The sequence below is a fragment of the Gadus chalcogrammus genome, chromosome 17, assembly GCF_026213295.1.
Source record: "Gadus chalcogrammus isolate NIFS_2021 chromosome 17, NIFS_Gcha_1.0, whole genome shotgun sequence".
Lineage (NCBI taxonomy): Eukaryota > Metazoa > Chordata > Actinopteri > Gadiformes > Gadidae > Gadus > Gadus chalcogrammus.
Window position 1 is genome coordinate 5388005 of NC_079428.1, and position 19607 is coordinate 5407611.

A 19607-nucleotide genomic window follows, 5' to 3' on the forward strand; every position below is an offset into this window, starting at 1 on the left:
GTAGCTCATAATAAAGTCTTATATAGAATATCACTGTTTATTAAAATGATATGATTCAATCTGTGCCGAACCACGTAGGACATCGAATGTTACGTTTTATTTACCGTTTGTATGTTAACATGACTCTTACCTTTGTTTCTTATTCGCTCAGTTCGCCCAACGAATGTCACCAGGCCAATCACATCACACAGGTTGCCATGGGGAACTTCCAAAAGCTCCTCCCTGTTCAGGAAGTAGTGGTATACAACATAAACTGTCTGCTTGTGTGTGTATGTTTGTATGTGTGCGTGTGTGTGTGTGTGTGTGTGTGTGTGTGTGTGTATGTGTGTGTTTGATGTGTGCGTGCGTGCGTGCGTGTGTGTGTGTTTGAGTGTGTGCGTGCGTAGGTGCGTGCGTGCGTGCGTGCGTGCGTGCGTGCGTGCGTGCGTGCGTGCGTGCGTGCGTGTGTGTTTGAGTGTGTGCGTGCGTGCGTGCGTGCGTGTGTGTGTTTTACCCGCTGCAGAAGGTATACGAGGGGCTGGGGGGGCGGCGTTCTACAGGAACAGAGGATTCTGGGAGAAGACGCAGCTGAGCCGCAGGATTCCTGCTATTTACACTGACCTCTAGAGAGACAGACAGGTAGACAGACAGACACCAGTTAAACCTGACCTCCTTAGAGACAGACAGGTAGACAGACAGACACCAGTTAACACTGACCTCTAGAGAGACAGACAGGTAGACAGACAGACACCGGTTAACACTGACCTCTAGAGAGACAGACAGGTAGACAGACAGACACCAGTTAACACTGACCTCTAGAGAGACAGACAGGTAGACAGAAAGAGAGCAGTTAACACTGACCTCTAGAGAGTCAGACAGGTAGACAGACAGACACCGGTTAACACTGACCTCTAGAGAGTCAGACAGGTAGACAGAAAGACAGTGGTTAACACTGACCTCCAGAGAGACAGACAGGTAGACAGACAGACACCGGTTAACACTGACCTCTAGAGAGTCAGACAGGTAGACAGAAAGACAGTGGTTAACACTGACCTCCAGAGAGACAGACAGGTAGACAGACAGACAGCCGTTAACACTGACCTCTAGAGAGACAGAGAGGTAAACAGAAAGACAGTGGTTAACACTGACCTCCAGAGAGACAGACAGGTAGACAGACAGACAGCCGTTAACACTGACCTCTAGAGAGACAGAGAGGTAAACAGATGTGTACCTATGTCCGACTGTTGTGTGTAGCTGGTCTTGACTCTGTAGTGATTAAGTGCAAGTGTTTGTCCAGGTCTCAGGGTTCTGTACCAGTCCAGACACACGGTGTTCCAAAGGACAACACACACTGTTGCCGAGCGGTCACACACCTCCAACACCACCTGCAGAGAGAGAGAGCAGAGTGTGTGCACCGCTGTGTATCACTGGTTGTGTCTATCACTGTGTGTGTGTGTGTATGCCATTGTTACCTTATAAGGACATTCACACTTCCGGTCTGGTTTGCCAAAATACATCAGGTGAGCCCGGTTGATGATGCGTACGACAAGGAGCCGTTTGACTACACCCCCAATGCCATGGCGACCGGAGAAAAATTCTTCCCTGAGCTCACGGACCGTCACCCTGGGACACACAGCTGCACACACAGCTGCACACACACGAGTCCTGTGTTACAAAAATCTAAAATGGAGAATGTTGAGTGGATCTAGCAGGGTGGCGTCCACGAGATATGAAGGACCTGGCCCAGGGGAGGCATATATAATGAAAACAGGATGGGGCCGAGAACTGACCCCTGTGGAACCCCATATCATAGCATAATTACATATTTTAAGGTTCCTCTTGAATTTAGCGATAAAATATTGTTAGGGATTATGGAGTGTAAAAAGCAATCTGATTGGTTTAGGATATAGCCAATGAGGCACCGTGAATCAGCAGCGTTAGGAGAGTCGAGACAGGTTAGACATCACAATTTGGCCAAAATATTACTTGGGCAATGATGCTATGAGGCGAACGATATGTAAACATTATTATCATAATGTCTCAGAACCAGTGCAGAACCCTTGATGGTCTTTACATGAGCATGTGGCGATGGTACGGAACACGTATTTGGAGCGATGAACAAAAGCTTTTGTTTATGTCTGCTCTGTTCCCGCTCTTTCTTCCAACGTACCCTCCTCTTCCTCGCCTCCGGTGAGGGCATGACTTGGGTCTACGCCGGATGCGGGGGCGGAGCTTGTGTCTACCTCAGATGTGTGGGCGGAGCTTTGCCACACAGAGCCAATGTAGTCTCGGTTGTTCCACAGCGGCAGGAAGCTGCTCCTATTGGCCAGCAGCGGGACCACACCCCCTAGAGCCGTCCAGTAGACACACAGCAGGCTTGGTTGTAATGATCATGTATTTAATAGGTTGATAATGAGCAGGTTGTCATGGTTACCTGCTGGTGGGCGGATCTCTGGAGAGAAGCTGAACCATGGTAGCTGCTGACAGTCTTCATCATCCACTGCCTCGTCCTCCTCCTCTTCCTCCTCCTCCTCCTCACACACAGAAACACTCACCAGCCTGAAACTACCACACACGCACGCACACACAATGGAGTAGACAGTCGAGGCAAGACTCAACCATCAGCAACATAACGAAGGAAGCAAATGTTTACCTCTCCACGTGATTGGCTGAGCCCGGGTCCCTTGGCCCCTCCCCCTGGTGAAGGGGCAGCGAGAAGGAGGCGTGCCTTAACCTGGACCCAACATGGAGGGTGTTTCTCTCCACCAACCTGTTGAGGACTGGCTCAAGCGTTACGCACAGCCGGCAGTCGCCATCGGTTACCGTCAGGTCGTAGAGGTCGTCGCCTGGCAAGGAGGCAGAGGCACAAACCAATCTCATGTCCCCCATAATGTGTCAATGTGTCCCCATTATGTCCCCATTAACATGCATGTGGTTGTGTGTGTGCGTTTGTGTGTGTGAGGGAATATGTGTGTGTGTGTGTGTGTGGCCGTTTGTGTGTGTGGATTTTTGTGTGTGTTTGTGTTTGTGTGTGTCACTTTAGACGTGACACACACAATTATTATTAACATCTAATGTTTCTTGAACCGTTGTTCCAGTTTGGTGTGTGATGGGTGCATGCATGAGTGTGTGTGGGTGCCTAACCAGACAGGACCCCCTGGGGGAGGAGTAGGGAGGAGTGGGGATCTCTTCCGTAGCGGTGGACCTGGAGCACCACAAGGGGCTGCCGACATACAACCGGGCAGCAGGGGACGCCACACTACAATACCGAGTAATTTCATGCACAATTGATAATTAATCATTATATTGTATTGTTATATATGTATTATATATGTATCGTTATCAGTTTAAAATAGTCATAAATACATTATTTACATAAATATATTATATTGAAAGCATTATTTAGCATATTTAGCATTATCACTCTACAATGTAGTCATACACATTATAATATGTATCATGATATTAAATATGTATAATATAAATCATTATCACTCTACAAAGATGCAGAATGAAGGAGGGACGATGGACGATACAGAATGAAGGAGGGATGATCGAGGAGACAGAAATGCTGGAACATAGAGGAGAGACAGAATTATGGAAGGATGAAAGTGAAAGGAGAATGATTGTGAGATGATATAGGCCCTGCAGAATAATGAAAGGACGATAGAGACATAATGAGGGAGGGATGATAAAGAAGGGAAAGAATGATGGATGGACGTCATAAGGTGGACGATGCAGAATGAAACACAAAGCAGACTGAAGAGGAACAGATAGACGGGTGGAGGGGTGTATGTGTCGCTGCACGGTGACACGGCAGCGTCGTGGCACGCGTTCAGAAGTGGTTAAATTAGGTGAGGAGGAAGTTTTGACCTGCTCTGCCGTCCCCGGGCGGGACGTCACGGGTCGGCATCGGACCAGAGTCCTCCGCAACGCACAGCCGCTCGGTCCCATGTTCGTCAACAATAACAACCCGCTGCATGGTGGGAGATGTCTAGGAGGAGACGCTCTGATGCCCTCTAGCGGTACTAAATAAGAACTATTTATACAAATATTAATTATTATATTGTTAATCTAATGCCAACCGTTTACATGTGTGATTAACTACTTAATCTCTGGCTGCTGGGATGCGTCACAACAGATTTTACCATCTGGGATGAAGTACATCCAAGTCTCACTATACAAATGATATTATAGGAAGCCCAAGAGGGAATGGAACCTCCAACCAGCGTCATGGAATAAACAGAGAGCTTTTATTTTGTAGAGGGTTTATTTAACCTTCTCAATGTCTTGTCGTGTCAAACATTTGTGATTGTGTTCCTATTATTGTGTATGTAAATATCCCAATATAATGTTAATAATACACATCCCACTCCATATGTCTCCAACACAGAGTTCAACAGAGTCATCAAACAGCTAAATTATGTATAATATAATTATATAATCATAAACATTATGATATAACTCTTATAAGAAACCATATCACCATTATTCAGGTACAACAAACAGATCTGGTTTTATTTGTTCAAGCGGGTTGCAATCTTGCTGGTCTGGTTCTCTCCGTCTCTAGCTGGTCTCATTCTAGCTGCTCTGGTTCTGTCTGGTTCTAGCTAGTCTCATTCTAGCTGCTCTGGTTCTGTCTGGTTCTAGTTGGTCTCATTCTGGCTGGCGGCCGTGGTTCTGTCTGGTTCTCTGAGACTCTGTATAATTTCTAGGAGGTTCTAGCTGGTTCTGGGCGGTTATAGTTATAGCTGGTCAAGGTTTTGGTTTTAGGTAGTTCTATCTGGTTTACGGATGTTCTCGGCCGGTCTAGCTGGTCCTGGGTGACTTTAGCTCAATCTAGGTGGGTCTAGCTGGTGCTAAGTGGGTCCAGTTGGTTCTAGCTGTCTCTTATTGGTCTCGAAATGGGTCTAGCTGGTTCTACGTGGGTCCAGGTGGTTCTGGGTGGGTCCAGTGGGTTCTGGCTGGCTCTTTTGGGTCTCCAGGGTGGATCTATCCGGTTCTAGGAGCTTCTGCACAGCTCTAGGAGGCCAGGCGGTCGTGGTTCTGCGCCTTGAAGTGTTCAGAGTTCTGGAACTCCAGGTAGAGGGTGAAGAGGACGTGGAGGGACTGGATGCGGTTCTTGTAGACCGGGATGTCCAACAGCCCACAGACGATGTCCACGTACTGGGCCAGGTCACAGTCCAGCTCGGCGCTGGGCAGCGCCACGCGGCCCAGGAGCTCCTCCACCTCGGCGGGCCACTCCTGCATTAGGGACTCTACGTCGGGCATGGGCCGGGCGTAGTGGACGCTGGCCGGGGCCTTACAGCGATGGAGCTCCGATATGCTCTCTATCCAGCTGTCCAGGGCCTTCTGCTCCTGGTGGGGGCTGCGGATACTGCTCACCTTCTTCACCTGCAGGAGGAGAGCCGGGGGCAGGTGGAAGGAGGATCAATACAGGGAGAATGGAGCCTTGAATCGCGTTATTCAGGATCAAATATTATCATCGGAGGTATACTACTACAGGTATACTACTACATAGGGCCGGGCCATTAATCGAATTTCGATCTCGATTTCGATTTCAGCTGGATACATATCTGTACATTATTTTAGATTTGAACATTTTCTTTTGACCATTTTGTGTATTTTTTTTAAGGCGTAATTTTAAACATGTTTTCAAACTAAAAAAATATCGTTTGAATATTCGTGATTTCAATATTGACCGAAATAATCGTGATTATTATTTTTTCCATGATCGAGCAGCTACTACAGGTGTACTACTACAGGTGTACTACTACAGGTGTAATACTACAGGTGTAATACTACAGGTGTAGTACTCCAGCTGTACTACTACAGCTGTACTACTACAGGTATATCACTACAAGTGTACTATAGGTGTACTACTACAGGGGCAGTACCTCAGTGGGGTGGTGTTGCTTGGTCTCCTCTGACAGCCACAGCGACAGCACCCTGGGGTCAGACTGCTTGACACAGGGTTCGTCCAATAGCAGCAGGCCGAGGTCATCGGGCTTATCATCGGGACGAGGCACCTAGAGGTCCGAGTACATAGACTTCCGTGTTAACATAGGCACCTTGAGGAAGGCGACTAGGTGGCACGATAGGGACCTTGAGGAAGCTGTCAAGGTGGTAGAATAGGTCCCTTGCGAAAGGCGTCTAGGTGCTAGCATAGGTACCTCTGCGAAAGTGTGTAGGTGGTAGCATAGGAACCTTGAAGAAGGCTTCAAGGCGGTAGTTTTGTACCTTGAGGAATGAGTCACGGTCGTAGTATAGGTACCTTAAGGAAGGCGTCTATGTCCCCTACTGCTGGGATGTAGTCAGGGATGAAGGGTTTCAGCTTGTTCTCCAACTCCACCACCTGGGGGGTGTAGCTGAAACGCAAGACCTCAGTCAGCCAAAAGAAACGCACAGCGAGGACATCGCGGTTACACACTGACTCTACCAATAGGAACACACCGTGGTGTCTCTATAGGTACACACTCCTCACACAATTAGAACATGCTGTGCTGTGGCGTCATCATACCGTGTGATGTACTGGAACAGTTCTTTTATTTCCGTAGAAACAGGGAGGTTGTGGTAGTCGGCGGGGTCGTATGCGCCCTCGGGCGCCGAGGCCCCCTCCTCATCATCATCATCGTCATCATCAGAGTCCTCTTCATCAGAGTCCTCCTCATCCTCCTCCTCCTCCTGCTCTGGACCCAGTCCAGCCAGGTTGCTGATTGGCTCCCGTCGCTTCTGGGGGCTGTCCTCCTCTTCAAACTCATCGCTGCTGCTATTGGCTTCCATTACACCCCGCCCCTTTCTGCTCCTCGGCCTCAAGTCTCTCTAGAGCAAGACATGATGTCATGATACTGACAGTAGGATGACATCATGCCTTGATATAGAGACTGGGATGACATCATGTCACGGTACAGAGACTATGATGACTATGATAATTTTTTGATAAAGAGACTAGTAGCGCATCATGTAGCGGTATAAACTAAACAGTTATATAGCAGCCCAATGTGTGTGTGTGTGTGTGTGTGTGTGTGTGTGTGTGTGTGTGTGTGTGTGTGTGTGTGTGTGTGTGTGTGTGTGTGTGTGTGTGTGTGTGTGTACCTGGTGTGTTTGCGGTGTCGGGGTGTACACGCTAGCGATGTCCTCGGAGTCGTTGACCTCCAGGCTCTCGTCGTAAGGCTGGTTTGCCAAGACTTTAGTATCGCTCCGCTCCATTGAAACCAGCTGCCATCCGTCTGCTAGCAGCTCAGCTAACAGTACACAAGCTAGCGGTGACTTGAACGCTACGCAATATAACGGCACTGTTAACGTTAACGGTACACAAATTAATGTGGTTAGCCTTACTAGTGCACAAGCTACAGTTATCTTTAACGGACAAAAGGAGAATAAGCTAATGTTGCTTGCTTTAACGATACACAAGATAATGTTTTTAGCTTTAACAGAACACAACCTAATGTTAGTCTCAACGGATCCTAACGAGACACCCCTGTGTCGCCGCCAGGACGAATGAGGGTTATGGGTGATATGTTACAAGTGTTTATAAAGCAATACCTCTTTATACCTCCGTAGTCTGGTGTATCCGATGTGAATGTCTTCAGATTCAAAGCTATGAGTCAGAGTAGCTAAGCTAAAAACGACGCATATGCTCTGTATCGTAGCAACTGCGCTAAGAATCCTGGGTAATGGTGTTTGGAGGCCGGTGTTGAAAAAGTTACCGTGGAAGAGTTTCCCAAAGATAATTTTTACCAAAACCCTTAGACATTATTGATCATTATGCTATGTTCGATTATATTTTCTCAGAACTATAAACCATGTGCAAATTAAATTTGTAAATGAATAGGCATTTTATGTGCAAAGGCGCAAGGGTCAATATTGGCGGCGTGGATCCATCTGCGCGACGCAGGTGAGCTACGCAAATCGGGCAGTGACACGGCATGTAAACCAATGCAAGTAAACGAGGGACCTGCATTTTGCCTTAACTAGTTTCAATGAGTCCTTTTTACATTCGAGCGTTTATGGTCTACGTGGATTACCAAAAATATTTTTTTGAAATGTTTTTCTTTTTCTTTTGACGAATCGCAGCAACGGGTCGAAGCGGTAAACGAACCGGAAGTACTCGTAGTCATCACGTTCGACGGCGGAATCTCGTTCCAGGGCGGGATTTGTGCGAGAAGCGAAGCGGCGTTCCCGGTACCGATTTATAACGCTGCAGTAGACGTGACTTCAGGTAAAAAATAATGGAAGACGTTCGCCCATCTCCCTCTCGGTAAATCCACATCCTCATACATATGAACACGCTGTGTTGCGGTGTTCGGGGGCAAACCTATAGCCCCCGTGACCCAGGGTTAGCATGTGCTGCTAGCCGTGGAGCTATCTTGCTAACGCTGTGCTATTGTTAGCTAGTTAGCAAACTAACCCACGTAAAGTCTCCCTTTCTGCACTCTAAACATGCTAGAAACACACTACCGCTAGTTTATGATAGTATATTATGTATGAGTACATGTAGAGTGTTCACGTGTTGAAGTCACCAGTATATTATATAATATGATTTATTAGTACATGTACTGAGCGTTCATGTGGTGCAGTCACCAGCATCCTATATGATAATCGAATGATGTATTTTATTGATTCACGTATTAAGTGTTCATGTAAGGAAGGCCAAATAATATGATTGTACCTGATGTATTGTGTTTCAGTGAGTGTTCATGTGTTGAAGTCACCAGTACATGACTTCACTGCATGTTTGGAGTGCTCATGTGGGGATGGCACCAGTAACGTTATATAATAGCATATTATGAATGAGTACTGATAGTGAGGGTTCACTGTATTCGATGTATTAGTAGTACTGAGTAGTAATTGTTCATCAGGTGAAGCCATCAGTATGACTGATTATGATGTATAAGTACATGTAGTGAGTCTGCATGTGATGAGGTCAACAGCAGCCTATATAATAGTGTATTACAACATGTAGTTAAGGTTAATTTGGGGAAGTCACCAATATGCTGGTATATTGTATGATTGAATGTCAATGTGGTGAAGTTACCAGTATATGGATGTTTTGAGTCGGGTTGAGTGTCGTTAGGATTATAACGATACTATACTCATAACTTATTGATCAAATACTTCAAGGGTACTCTCATCTGAATAATCCAAAAAAATGCTTTATTTTTCCCTACGCTTTTTAACTTTCTTCCTCAGAAAAAAAGAAGCTCACATGTATTGAAGGGGACTTGTGATTGATTAGATAACTGTTTTGATGTCTAACTTTGACTGTGAATTATAGCTCCCCCTGTGGACAATTTGGTACAGTGGTATCGGAAAGACCGTATTGGTCCTTCAGGCAAATATAGCTACTGCTCAGTTTAATACCGTGTTTTGGTACCCATCCCATTGTAAAGAAGGTTCATCATGTGAAGCCACCTGTGATTACAAATGATTGTTAATCTTGCAGTTAACAGAACTGTGTCCTTATTAAGGGGGGATGCAGGGGGTTGATTTTTTTTTTGTTGCTGTGTTCCAATTGGTCACATTTTGTAGTATTGCTCCCTGAATAGTGTAATATATACTGTTAACTATAGGTAATGAGGCAACTAGGAAGCGAATTGGAATACTGACCAACTGTCTCCTCTTGCCTCTAGACCAATGGGAGACAGCGATGACGAGTTTGACAGGAGAAGGCGGGACAAGTTCCGGCGGGAGAGGAGTGACATGGAGCGGTCGAGAGAGCGGGAGGACAGGAGGAGGGAGGACTGGCCCGAGAGGTAGGTCTTCCCCCATAAGCATCAATCCGTACTTCTACTCCTCGAGCGTCTGCTGTGGGGAGGACTGGCCAAACAGATCCTCCCCTTACATCCTCTTACCCTATTATTCATATTGTGTGTATGTGTGTTGCAGGGACTGGGATCGCGGCCGTGACCGCAGGCGGGACTACGACCGCGGACGCAGAGAGAGATTCTCTCCACCAAGACACATGAGTCCCCAACACAAACGCATGAGAAGAGACTGGTAAACCCTAGCACCTAGCTCCCCAACCCAACAACACAAATGCATGACGAGAGACTGGTTTAGCCTGGCTCCTAACCCCTTCATCAGAACTGGCTGTAAACCAGAGATTGGCCACATAGGAGGTTTAATGCAACGTTTTGATAAAATTGCACAGCAGACATTTTCCCTTAGTCCAAACATTGAAACTGCTGCTTAATACATAGGTTAGAACCCTGCCATAACCTATTCTCTACTAACTACCACGCCACCATGGCGCACTAGTAACAACTAGTAAATTGTGGTGAAATCTAACTAACCCTAAAACAATTATTAAATAGTGTTATCACTTTTTGATTGGACCAATATAGCTAGGCTTAATAATAATAGCTAAATGCCGCTGTGAATAAAATGCCAACGGTCGCGCATCAGACACCGGTAAGATCGTTAACCAACCCTGCTCTGGGACCCGGGTTCATTCCCTAACCCCAACAACTGTCTCGCTGTTGACCTGTCTCTCTCCCTAACCCTAACCCACACGTCTTCTGTTTGTAGGGATGACCATCGAGGCGAGCCGTACCGGGGGGGCTACGATATGCCGTATGGAGGAGGCGGTCCTCCGTTCCCTGGGGGTCCCGGACACCCTGGCTGGCACCCTGAGCTACCCAACATGCACCCCCACCACCCCGGACACCCCCTGCAGGGCCGGTAGGGCGCTACACCTCAACCGCCCGATGTACCGGAAACAAAGTACAATCAGCGTGTTCACTTAGGTTGTCCCACATTGTTTATTGGGGCGTGTAGGAAACATAGGACTAGTTGGCCTGACATTAACCTGTCCCTCTCTCCTAGACCTGTCTAGTAGACTGTAGACATGAACCTGTCTCTCTCCCCTAGCCCTGTCCAGTGGACTGTAGACATGAACCTGTCTCTCTCCCCTAGCCCTGTCCAGTGGACTGTAGACATGAACCTGTCTCTCTCCCCAGCCCTGTCTAGTGGACTGTAGACATGAACCTGTCTCTCTCCCCAGCCCTGTCCAGTGGACTGTAGACATGAACCTGTCTCTCTCCTAGTCTTGTCTAGAAGACTTTAGACGTGAACCTGTCCCTCTCCCCTAGCCCTGTCTAGTACCCTGTAGACATGAACCTGTCTCTCTACCCTAGTCTTGTCTAGTAGACTGTAGACATGAACCTGTCTCTCTCATCTAGTCTTGCCTAGAGGACTTTAGGCGTGAACCTGTCTGTCTTTTCTCCCCCAGACTGGGGATGGTGGATTCTGAGCTCCCCCCTCCTGGCCCGCCCGTCATGAGAAGTTTTAAGGTAAATATCTCTACTGTCTGGATTAATAAACTCTATTTTGTCCATTCAACCTCGAGACTAAACTGTGTGTGTGTGTGTGTGTGTGTGTGTGTGTGTGTGTGTGTGTGTGTGTGTGTGTGTGTGTGTGTGTGTGTGTGTGTGTGTGTGTGTGTGTGTGTGTGTGTGTGTGTGTGTGTGTGTAGGACTTCCTGCTGAACATGGAGGACAGTGTGGATGAGACGGAGGCGGTGAAGAGGTACAACCAGTACAAACTGGACTTCAGACGGCAGCAGCTGCAGGACTTCTTCATCACTCACAAAGAACATGAGTGGTGAGACACACACCTCTTTCTCTCTACAGGTTATGGGGTGGTAGTCGTACTCTCTCTCTTTCCGGTTTATTGGTTGGTAGTAATAGTCTCTCTCTCTCTCTCTCTCTCCAGGTTTCGAATGAAGTACCACCCTGAGGATATGGTCAGCAGGAGGGCGGAGTCTCAGGCTGCTCTGAAGAGCCGAATGGGCGTCTTCCTCTTCCTTCTGGAGAACGGTTGGCTGGACAACATGTCACTCGACATGGAACACGCGCCCAAAATCATCAAGCTGCTGGATGCAGGTAGAGGAGCAGGAGGATGGACAGTTTGAAGGGACTATTCATTCCATGTATCAATAGAACTGACTCACTCTCTCTGTCTCTCCCACGCGTTCACTCTCTCTCTCTAGCGGTGATAAAGATGGAGGGAGGCACAGACCATGATCTCCAGGTGTTGGAGCTGCCTGTTTCCACGTTGGTGGGAGGGGAGGGGCCTGTGGGAGGAGGAGGAGGAGGAGGAGGAGGAGGGGATGGGGGGGGGTCTAGTGTGGCTGCAGCTCCAGTGGCTACTGGTACTCCTGGGACCAAACCAGACACTGAGCCTGGGCCCACCAAAGACCAGAACCAGGTTGTTGCATTAGTTATATTCTTCTTATTATTATATTGATACATTCTTCTTCTTCTTATTGGTAACAATATTGTTGCGTGGGTTGGTTCAGGAGGGAGTTGAGGAGGGTCAGCTGAATGGAGAGAAGCAGGAGCAGGAGAGCAAGAAGGTAAGAGTCCTTATCCTTCTCTCTAAGAAAAACTAGTCCCCATGACTAATGGTCTCCATGACGATCGGCCCCCAAAGACAATCACTATGACAACCTGTCCCGATGACGAGGACTGGGCCCATGACAACCGTTACACCTGACGACTGCCCCCCCCCCCCCCCCATGACAACTGTGACCCTGAAAACCATTCCCGACGAAGACACCCCGATGACCTGTCCCCACAACGATGGCATCCATGGCAACCAGTTCCCAGGACGAATGACACCCCTGACGACGGTCCCAATGACAAACGGTCCCCATGATCACCGGTCTCCCTGACGACATGATGACCACCCTGACGAGCGTTGTGTTGTCATCGGCTCCTCAGGGCAGGAAGAGGAAGCGCAGCAGCGGGTCCGCCGACAGCGCGGACGGCAGCGGCTCCGACTCCGACTCCTCCCACTCTGACGGCGAGAAGGAGGAGGAGGAGGAAGAGGGAGAGGAAGGTTAGTCGGCTCGACGCACCCCTCATACACGTCATCCACTGTATGCAAAGAAAATCAATTCAATGCATTTAAAACGTGTTAAATATCAACATCCGCTGGTGGAGACCTGCAGAGACCCTGATCGATGCGTGTGCTTTACAGAAGGGGGCGAGCGACACAAGGAGCGCCAAAAGGAGAGAGAGAAGGCGGGGCCCCCTAAGCCCCGCCCCCTCCACCTCACCACCTCCCTGTTCATGAGGAGCATCGCTCCTGATGTCTGTAGAGAGGAGCTGGGAGCTGTACGTGCTACACACCCGTCTGCAGCGCTCCATATAGACACCTAACGCACCATAGTACAATGCACGCACCGTAGTTCACTACACACACCGTAGTACAATACACACACCATAGTACAATACACACAATATAGTACAATATACACACCGTAGTACAATACACACACCGTAGTACAATACACACACCATAGTACAATACACACAATATAGTACAATATACACACCGTAGTTCAATACACACACCGTAGTACAATGCACACACCATAGTACAATATACCTAACACACACCGTAGTTCAATATGCACACATCGTAATGCACACCAGTAATTGTGTTTGCATGTTTGTAGTTGTGTCGCAGGTACCCTGGGTTCCTGCGGGTGGCGCTGTCCGACCCACAGCCTGAGAGGAGGTAAGGAAACCTACTTTTAAAATGAAATCGTATCTATTTTATAATATCTCCCACTCTGTCGCTATGGTGTTCTGTTCAGCTCTAACATCTAATAATATAAATATAATGGTATCTTATCTGATGATTGTTATGATAGTGTATGTAGAATGCCATGATGATCTAATGACAATGATATTGTGTAGACAATATGTTGATATAGCAATGTGTTGTTTTTTTGGCATTGCTGTATGCCCTTTGATATGATGATGTAATGATAATATACTCTGCTCTGCCAGGTTTTTCAGGCGTTGCTGGGTTACCTTTGACCGCAGTGTAAACATCAAGGAGATCTGCTGGAATCTACAGAACATCAGGGTAACGACAAATAACAGAGCACCATGTCTTCTCTCAGCCAATCACAGCACACCGCATCGGTAGAATCCTTGAATGAGCTTTCTATCTAATCTAAAGGTCTACTGTCTATCTAGTTAAAGGACAGTCATTTAGCTCCAGCAGTGAACAGTGGCCCGTCTGTCTGACTGTCTATCTATATAGTCATCGGCCTATGAGGAAGCTCCGGTAGTGAACAGAGACCCATCTGCCGGCCTGTCTGTCTGACTGTGTGTCTGTGTGCCCTCTCTGCCTAGTTAAAGGACTGTGAGTTGGCTTCAGTAGTGAACAGAGACCTGTCTGTCTGACTGTGTGTCTGTGTGCCCTCTCTGCCTAGTTCAAGGACTGTGAGTTGGCTTCAGTAGTGAACAGAGACCTGTCTGTCTGACTGTGTGTCTGTGTGCCCTCTCTGCCTAGTTAAAGGACTGTGAGTTGGCTTCAGTAGTGAACAGAGACCTGTCTGTCTGACTGTGTGTCTGTGTGCCCTCTCTGCCTAGTTAAAGGACTGTGAGTTGGCTTCAGTAGTGAACAGAGACCTGTCTGTCTGACTGTGTGTCCTTCTCTCTGTCTAGTTAAAGGACTGTGAGTTGGCCCCGGTGGTGAACAGAGACCTGTCCCGGCGAGTGAGGAGTGTGAATGGTCTGACTCATCACAAGCCGGTGGTCCGGAACGACATCAAGCTGTCGGCTCGCCTTGTCCACGCCCTGGACCAGAAAGGCTCTCTGTGGGGAGAGGAGGTACGCACACCCTACCACACCCCCTACCACACACTCACAGTGACAGAACGGTTCAGTAGAGACCCAATACTGGAGAAGTTAAATACATGGGAGGTGAGACGGATGACTTGCGCATGATGGAGGCAGGAGTGAAGCGACGACGGGACAATGGGATGATGGAGAAGAGGTGGTGAGGGATGTTGTCATGGTGGTTGCTAGGCGACGGAGAGCAATCCGGTGCTGAAGAACATAACCGACTACCTGATAGAGGAGGTCAGCGCCGAGGAGGAGGAGCTGACCGGCGTCACCGGGGGCAACGAGGCCGGGGACGGCAAGGACCCCAGCGACGTCACCGTGGAAACGGATGAAACACTACTCAAGGTACCATCAGATGACTTATTATTATAGATAGATTTTAATATATATAAATATATACTAGACTGACTTTACCTGGTTGACATTATAACCTGTTTGTGTGTGTGTGTGTGTGTGTAGGTTCTAGACAGACTGCTGGTGTATCTGCGTCTGGTCCACTCGGTAGATTACTATAACCTCTGTGAGTATCCTGCTGAAGATGAGATGCCCCATCGCTGTGGTCTGATCCATGTCAGAGGACCCGCTCCACTGGGCAATATTACCACAGCAGAAGGTACTACTACCACTATAACATTACTACTACAGAAGGTACTACTTCCACTATAACATTTACTACTACAGAAGGTACTACTTCCACCATAATATTCTTACTACAGAAGGCACAGAAAGTACTATAATATTACTTTTACTACTAATATAACTACCTCAATCCATTACTGCACTGAGATTGTGTGAATTGCCTGAATTGGGAGCGACGGTAGGGATACAGAACACGTATGTGCAGACTGAACTGGTACTGACGAGGTATTGACTGCGTGTGGACAGTTGGCGAGCACCAGAAGATGTGTGAGGAGCGTCTGGCCGTGCTGCTCACCTCGTCTGAATCCCTGAGTGACGAGGAGGCTGCCAGACTGGGGAAGAAGGACCCAGACCACGAGGTATACTAAATATATATATATATATATACTACGACCACAGACTACCACTTCAACTACTTAACACTATACTACTAGGGGCGGCATATGGCTCAGGAGGTAGAGCGGGTTGGCTGGTAACCGGAAGGTTGCTAGTTCGATCCCCGGCTCTTCGTGTGTGTGTGTCCCTGTGTGTGTGTGTGTGTGTGTGTGTGTGTGTGTGTGTCCCTGTGTGTGTGTGTGTGTGTGTGTGTGTGTGAATGGGTGAATGTTAGGCAACATTGTAAAGCGCTTGCAGTGGCCATTGGTTAGAAAAGCGCTGTATAAATGCAGTCCATTAACTACTAGTACTACTACTAAACACTCGTACTACTATGCACAATAGTACCTATGTGTTACAATTATACACCATACTACTATTATACGCCACACCACCGTGTTCCCTGCAGGTGGAGAAGTTTCTCGTAGCAAACACGCAGGAGCTCGGGAAGGACAAGTGGCTGTGTCCACTCAGCGGGAAGAAGTTCAAGGTGAGACACGCAGCCATGCTACCACACATGCCAACAGAACTTGGAGATGCCATGCTAGTATGCCCAGAGCATAACTAGAAACCCTTCGGCTAGCAAGCTAACAACTAGGAAACGCTAGCATGCCGACCGATCTAGAAACGCTAGTGTCTTGGTTATCATGGTTTATCTTGAGTAAGCGCTGCCGTAGTGATGGTTATCCCGGTTTGCTGCTCGCAGGCTCCGGAATTTGTCCGGAAACACATCCTGAACAAACACGGCGACAAAGTGACCGCCGTGAGGCAGGAAGTAGAATTCTTCAACAACTTCCTGTTGGACGCCAAGAGACCCGCCCTCCCCGAGAACAAGCCCCCCCCACCACCTGTTCAGGGTGAGAAAGATTCCAGTCACTCACACACACACACACTCGTGGTGATCGTGTGTCCAGATGTCCGTACTTTTCAGGGATCCACCCGGCGGATTAAGAGAACATTGTTTTCTCTCTCCCTCTAGCCCCGCCCCCTGGCCTACAAGTATTTCCGGGTCAGACGCCACAGCAGCATAGCCTTCTGGGATATCCCCCTGGAGTCCGACCGCCCATGCAAGGTTTCCCTGGTAATGGCACACACACACACACACACACACACCCACGAACGCACACATTTTATTTCACGGCGTGGTGCTCATGCATGTGTTTGTTCTCTAGGGGCGGGTCCGCCCTACCCTCCTAACCAGTTTGGCGGGGGCCGTGGTAACTATGACAACTTCAGAGGTCACGGGTCGGGATTCCCGGGAAAACAACGCAATAACAGGTATGTCTGTCTTTTTTCTTTAGTCTCACAGGTCGTGCTTGAGATTAACATCTGAAGGCTGACAATGGATGAGAGGTTTCACTCTGGTTCCCTTAGTATTTGTTTCCACCCATCATGTTGCTGGAGACATGGATCTGTAAGTTCCCAATAGGCTAACAGTGAGTAAAAACTCAGGAAGCATTTAAACTTTAAAATAAAATAGATCCGGTTGGAAGACGAGGTTAAACAGTCTGTCTGGACACCAACTTTATTAGAAAAAGTGTTTGTGAAGGGTTCAAGTCAACACTGTATAATGGCCATCGTAGAAATTCCCTTCTTTAATATCCGGACCGAGGTAACAAGGCCTAACTCCAGCCCTTTCAGTTCTTGGTTTCCCTCTCTGTGCCATGTTCCCCTAGAGGTCCCCTAGTAGGACTACTGGATTAGAGGTTCTGCTATAACCTAGTAGGACTACTGGATTAGAGGTTCTGCTATAACCGAGTAGGACTACTGGATTAGAGGTTCTGCTATAACCTAGTAGGACTACTGGATTAGAGGTTCTGCTATAACCGAGTAGGACTACTGGATTAGAGGTTCTGCTATAACCGAGTAGGACTACTGGATTAGAGGTTCTGCTATAACCGAGTAGGACTACTGGATTAGAGGTTCTGCTATAACCTAGTAGGACTACTGGATTAGAGGTTCTGCTATAACCTAGTAGGACTACTGGATTAGAGGTTCTGCTATAACCCAGTAGGACTACTGGATCTGTTTCTCTCTCTGTATCTAACCTCTCTCTTTCTCCAGCCGGGGCGTTCGAGGAGACCCCCGCTCAATCATAGAGTACCGAGACCTGGACGCCCCTGAAGACCTGGACTTCTTTTAAACCACCACAGCTCCTTTTTTACTTTTTTACTCTTTTACTTTCCTCTGCAGGTTTGTTTGTGTGAATGTGTGTGTGTGTGTGTGTGTGTGTGTGTGTGTGTGTATGTGCGTGCGTGCGTGCGCGCACGCGCATGCGTGCGTGCGTGCGTTTGTGTAGCAGCACTGATCATGTGTCGTGTGTCAGTGATGATGAAATTGAACTGTTTTGTGTTTGAAATAAAGTTCTAACCAGAAACTCTTCCTGACTCATTTACATTAGTGTAAAAGACAATGAAACAGTGGAAAGTCACTCAAACATTTCAAAGCATTTAAATGAGGTCACCGAGAGGTAGCGTGAGATAAGCCGTTTGAGTGAGAAGTGGGTTTACATTTAAATCCTTGGGAGTATATCAAAATATTTATGTTAGTCAGGGTTTACAAGTTAAATCTTTGAGTATATTTAAGTTTTTGTATCGGTTCTTTTACTTGGGCCAATAATTCTGTATGGTGCAGTTTCAGGTCTGTTTTACATGCTGAGTGCTAAGTAGCTTGTTAACCAACAGCTGTGTGTAAGGATCCACATTGACCTCCTGATGGCGCTGTGGACCACCAGCCATCCTCAGCAGTTAGAATGACATTCTGTTCACCTACAACGTGAAGAATACGTCCATAAACGTATACATTATATATAGGTTCGTCTTGGTTACACTTGTCGCCTTTGAAAACAAGTGTAACCGAAACCTGCTTATTAACGGATATCGTCAGCATTTGCAGGTGAGATAATATTATTGTCGGCTAGAGGGCGCCAAACAGCTTTATGCCCAGCGAGGTTAAGAAAAATGAGTCTCCCATGCAGACACTGATGGAGGAATAAAAGAGGGCCAGGATGATAGAGAAAGAATTATGGAATGATGATAAAGGAGACATAACCCTAACCCTTTGATATAATGATGTAATCGTAATATATCACAGAATGGTAGGATAGACAACATTTTGTAAGGATAATAGAGAGACAGAATGATGGAGCGATGAATAGGATACAGAATGATGGAGTACAGAGAATACAGGAAAGATGAGAAATGGCAGAAGGATGGAGGGATGATGGAGGGACCGAATGATGGAGAGACGATGGAGGAGAGACCGTTAGATGGAGGGATGATAGAGGGACCGAATGATGGAGAGACGATGGAGGAGAGACCGTTAGATGGAGGGATGATAGAGGGACCGAATGATGGAGAGACGATGGAGGAGAGACCGTTAGATGGAGGGATGATAGAGGGACCGGATGATGGAGAGACGATGGAGGAGAGACCGTTAGATGGAGGGATGATAGAGGGACCGGATGATGGAGAGACGATGGAGGAGAGACCGTTAGATGGAGGGATGATAGAGGGACCGGATGATGGAGAGACGATGGAGGAGAGACCGTTAGATGGAGGGATGATAGAGGGATCGGATGATGGAGAGACGATGGAGGAGAGACCGTTAGATGGAGGGATGATAGAGGGACCGGATGATGGAGAGACGATGGAGGAGAGACCGTTAGATGGAGGGATGATAGAGGGACCGGATGATGGAGAGACGATGGAGGAGAGACCGTTAGATGGAGGGATGATGGAGACAAGATATGATGATGGAAAGACAATAACGGAATGATGAAAGGATAAAAGGCAAAGAATAATGGAGGGATGATAGAAGAAAGACTGCAAGATAGAGGTATGATAGAGGTATGCATTCCCAGGATCGCAGCCAAAAATAATATGGGTAAAATGGTCTTACACACCATAAAAACACATCAAAGCATAACATTACTTTAATCAAATACACAATTTGAGTTACAAATTG

The 19607-nt window shown here is 47.5% G+C and overlaps 3 protein-coding genes across 7 annotated transcripts in view; 1 reads left to right on the plus strand and 2 right to left on the minus strand.

Annotated features, from left to right (window-relative positions):
• si:ch73-71d17.2 (RPA-related protein RADX) overlaps positions 1 to 3937 on the minus strand; it is a 7763-nt gene extending 3826 nt beyond the window's left edge. The window contains exons 1-9 of the mRNA XM_056576188.1: positions 3853 to 3937; positions 3124 to 3238; positions 2633 to 2825; positions 2414 to 2544; positions 2150 to 2326; positions 1452 to 1627; positions 1211 to 1364; positions 494 to 602; positions 131 to 222 (exon numbers count right to left, since the gene is read on the minus strand). Coding sequence (XP_056432163.1) covers positions 131 to 222; positions 494 to 602; positions 1211 to 1364; positions 1452 to 1627; positions 2150 to 2326; positions 2414 to 2544; positions 2633 to 2825; positions 3124 to 3238; positions 3853 to 3933 — 1228 coding nt within the window. The 5' untranslated portion in view covers positions 3934 to 3937. The remainder of the gene's footprint in view (positions 1 to 130; positions 223 to 493; positions 603 to 1210; positions 1365 to 1451; positions 1628 to 2149; positions 2327 to 2413; positions 2545 to 2632; positions 2826 to 3123; positions 3239 to 3852) is intronic.
• Positions 3938 to 4235: 298 nt separating this feature from the next.
• ift46 (intraflagellar transport 46 homolog (Chlamydomonas)) lies at positions 4236 to 8052 on the minus strand. 5 transcript variants are annotated; one of them, XM_056575822.1, is made up of 6 exons: positions 7535 to 8052; positions 7075 to 7274; positions 6500 to 6801; positions 6254 to 6347; positions 5877 to 6008; positions 4236 to 5373 (listed from the first exon to the last, which is right to left on the minus strand). In XM_056575822.1, exons 2-6 carry the CDS (start codon positions 7186 to 7188, stop codon positions 5002 to 5004), a joined length of 1014 nt encoding a protein of 337 aa, XP_056431797.1. In that variant the 5' UTR covers positions 7189 to 7274; positions 7535 to 8052; the 3' UTR covers positions 4236 to 5001. The 5 variants fall into 5 exon arrangements, with proteins under 5 accessions (XP_056431797.1, XP_056431798.1, XP_056431795.1 ...); XM_056575823.1 differs by having other exon boundaries at positions 7075 to 7256; positions 7525 to 8052; XM_056575820.1 differs by having other exon boundaries at positions 7525 to 8052.
• LOC130370065 (serrate RNA effector molecule homolog) lies at positions 7969 to 18721 on the plus strand. The gene is made up of 22 exons (XM_056575713.1): positions 7969 to 8239; positions 9612 to 9734; positions 9868 to 9978; positions 10510 to 10662; positions 11213 to 11273; positions 11456 to 11583; positions 11695 to 11864; positions 11972 to 12189; positions 12281 to 12337; positions 12705 to 12822; positions 12964 to 13100; positions 13445 to 13506; positions 13782 to 13860; positions 14448 to 14612; positions 14811 to 14972; positions 15087 to 15240; positions 15513 to 15625; positions 16051 to 16131; positions 16348 to 16498; positions 16621 to 16722; positions 16814 to 16919; positions 17706 to 18721. The coding sequence occupies exons 1-22, from the start codon at positions 8211 to 8213 to the stop codon at positions 17782 to 17784; spliced, it is 2559 nt and encodes an 852-aa protein (XP_056431688.1). The 5' UTR covers positions 7969 to 8210; the 3' UTR covers positions 17785 to 18721.
• Positions 18722 to 19607: the final 886 nt, after the last annotated feature.

Bases quoted from the DNA above. Each gene is read 5' to 3' on its own strand.
- ift46 (XM_056575822.1), bottom strand. From the start codon at position 7,188: ATGGAGCGGAGCGATACTAAAGTCTTGGCAAACCAGCCTTACGACGAG. The intron at 6,802-7,074 runs GTACACACACAC...GTCTTGCTCTAG, and splicing joins CGACACCGCAAACACACCAG to AGAGACTTGAGGCCGAGGAG. The intron at 6,009-6,253 runs GTACCTATACTA...TCGGACCTCTAG, and splicing joins ACATAGACGCCTTCCTTAAG to GTGCCTCGTCCCGATGATAA.
- LOC130370065 (XM_056575713.1), top strand. From the start codon at position 8,211: ATGGAAGACGTTCGCCCATCTCCCTCTCG. The intron at 8,240-9,611 runs GTAAATCCACAT...TCTTGCCTCTAG, and splicing joins GTTCGCCCATCTCCCTCTCG to ACCAATGGGAGACAGCGATG. The intron at 12,190-12,280 runs GTTGTTGCATTA...GGGTTGGTTCAG, and splicing joins CCACCAAAGACCAGAACCAG to GAGGGAGTTGAGGAGGGTCA.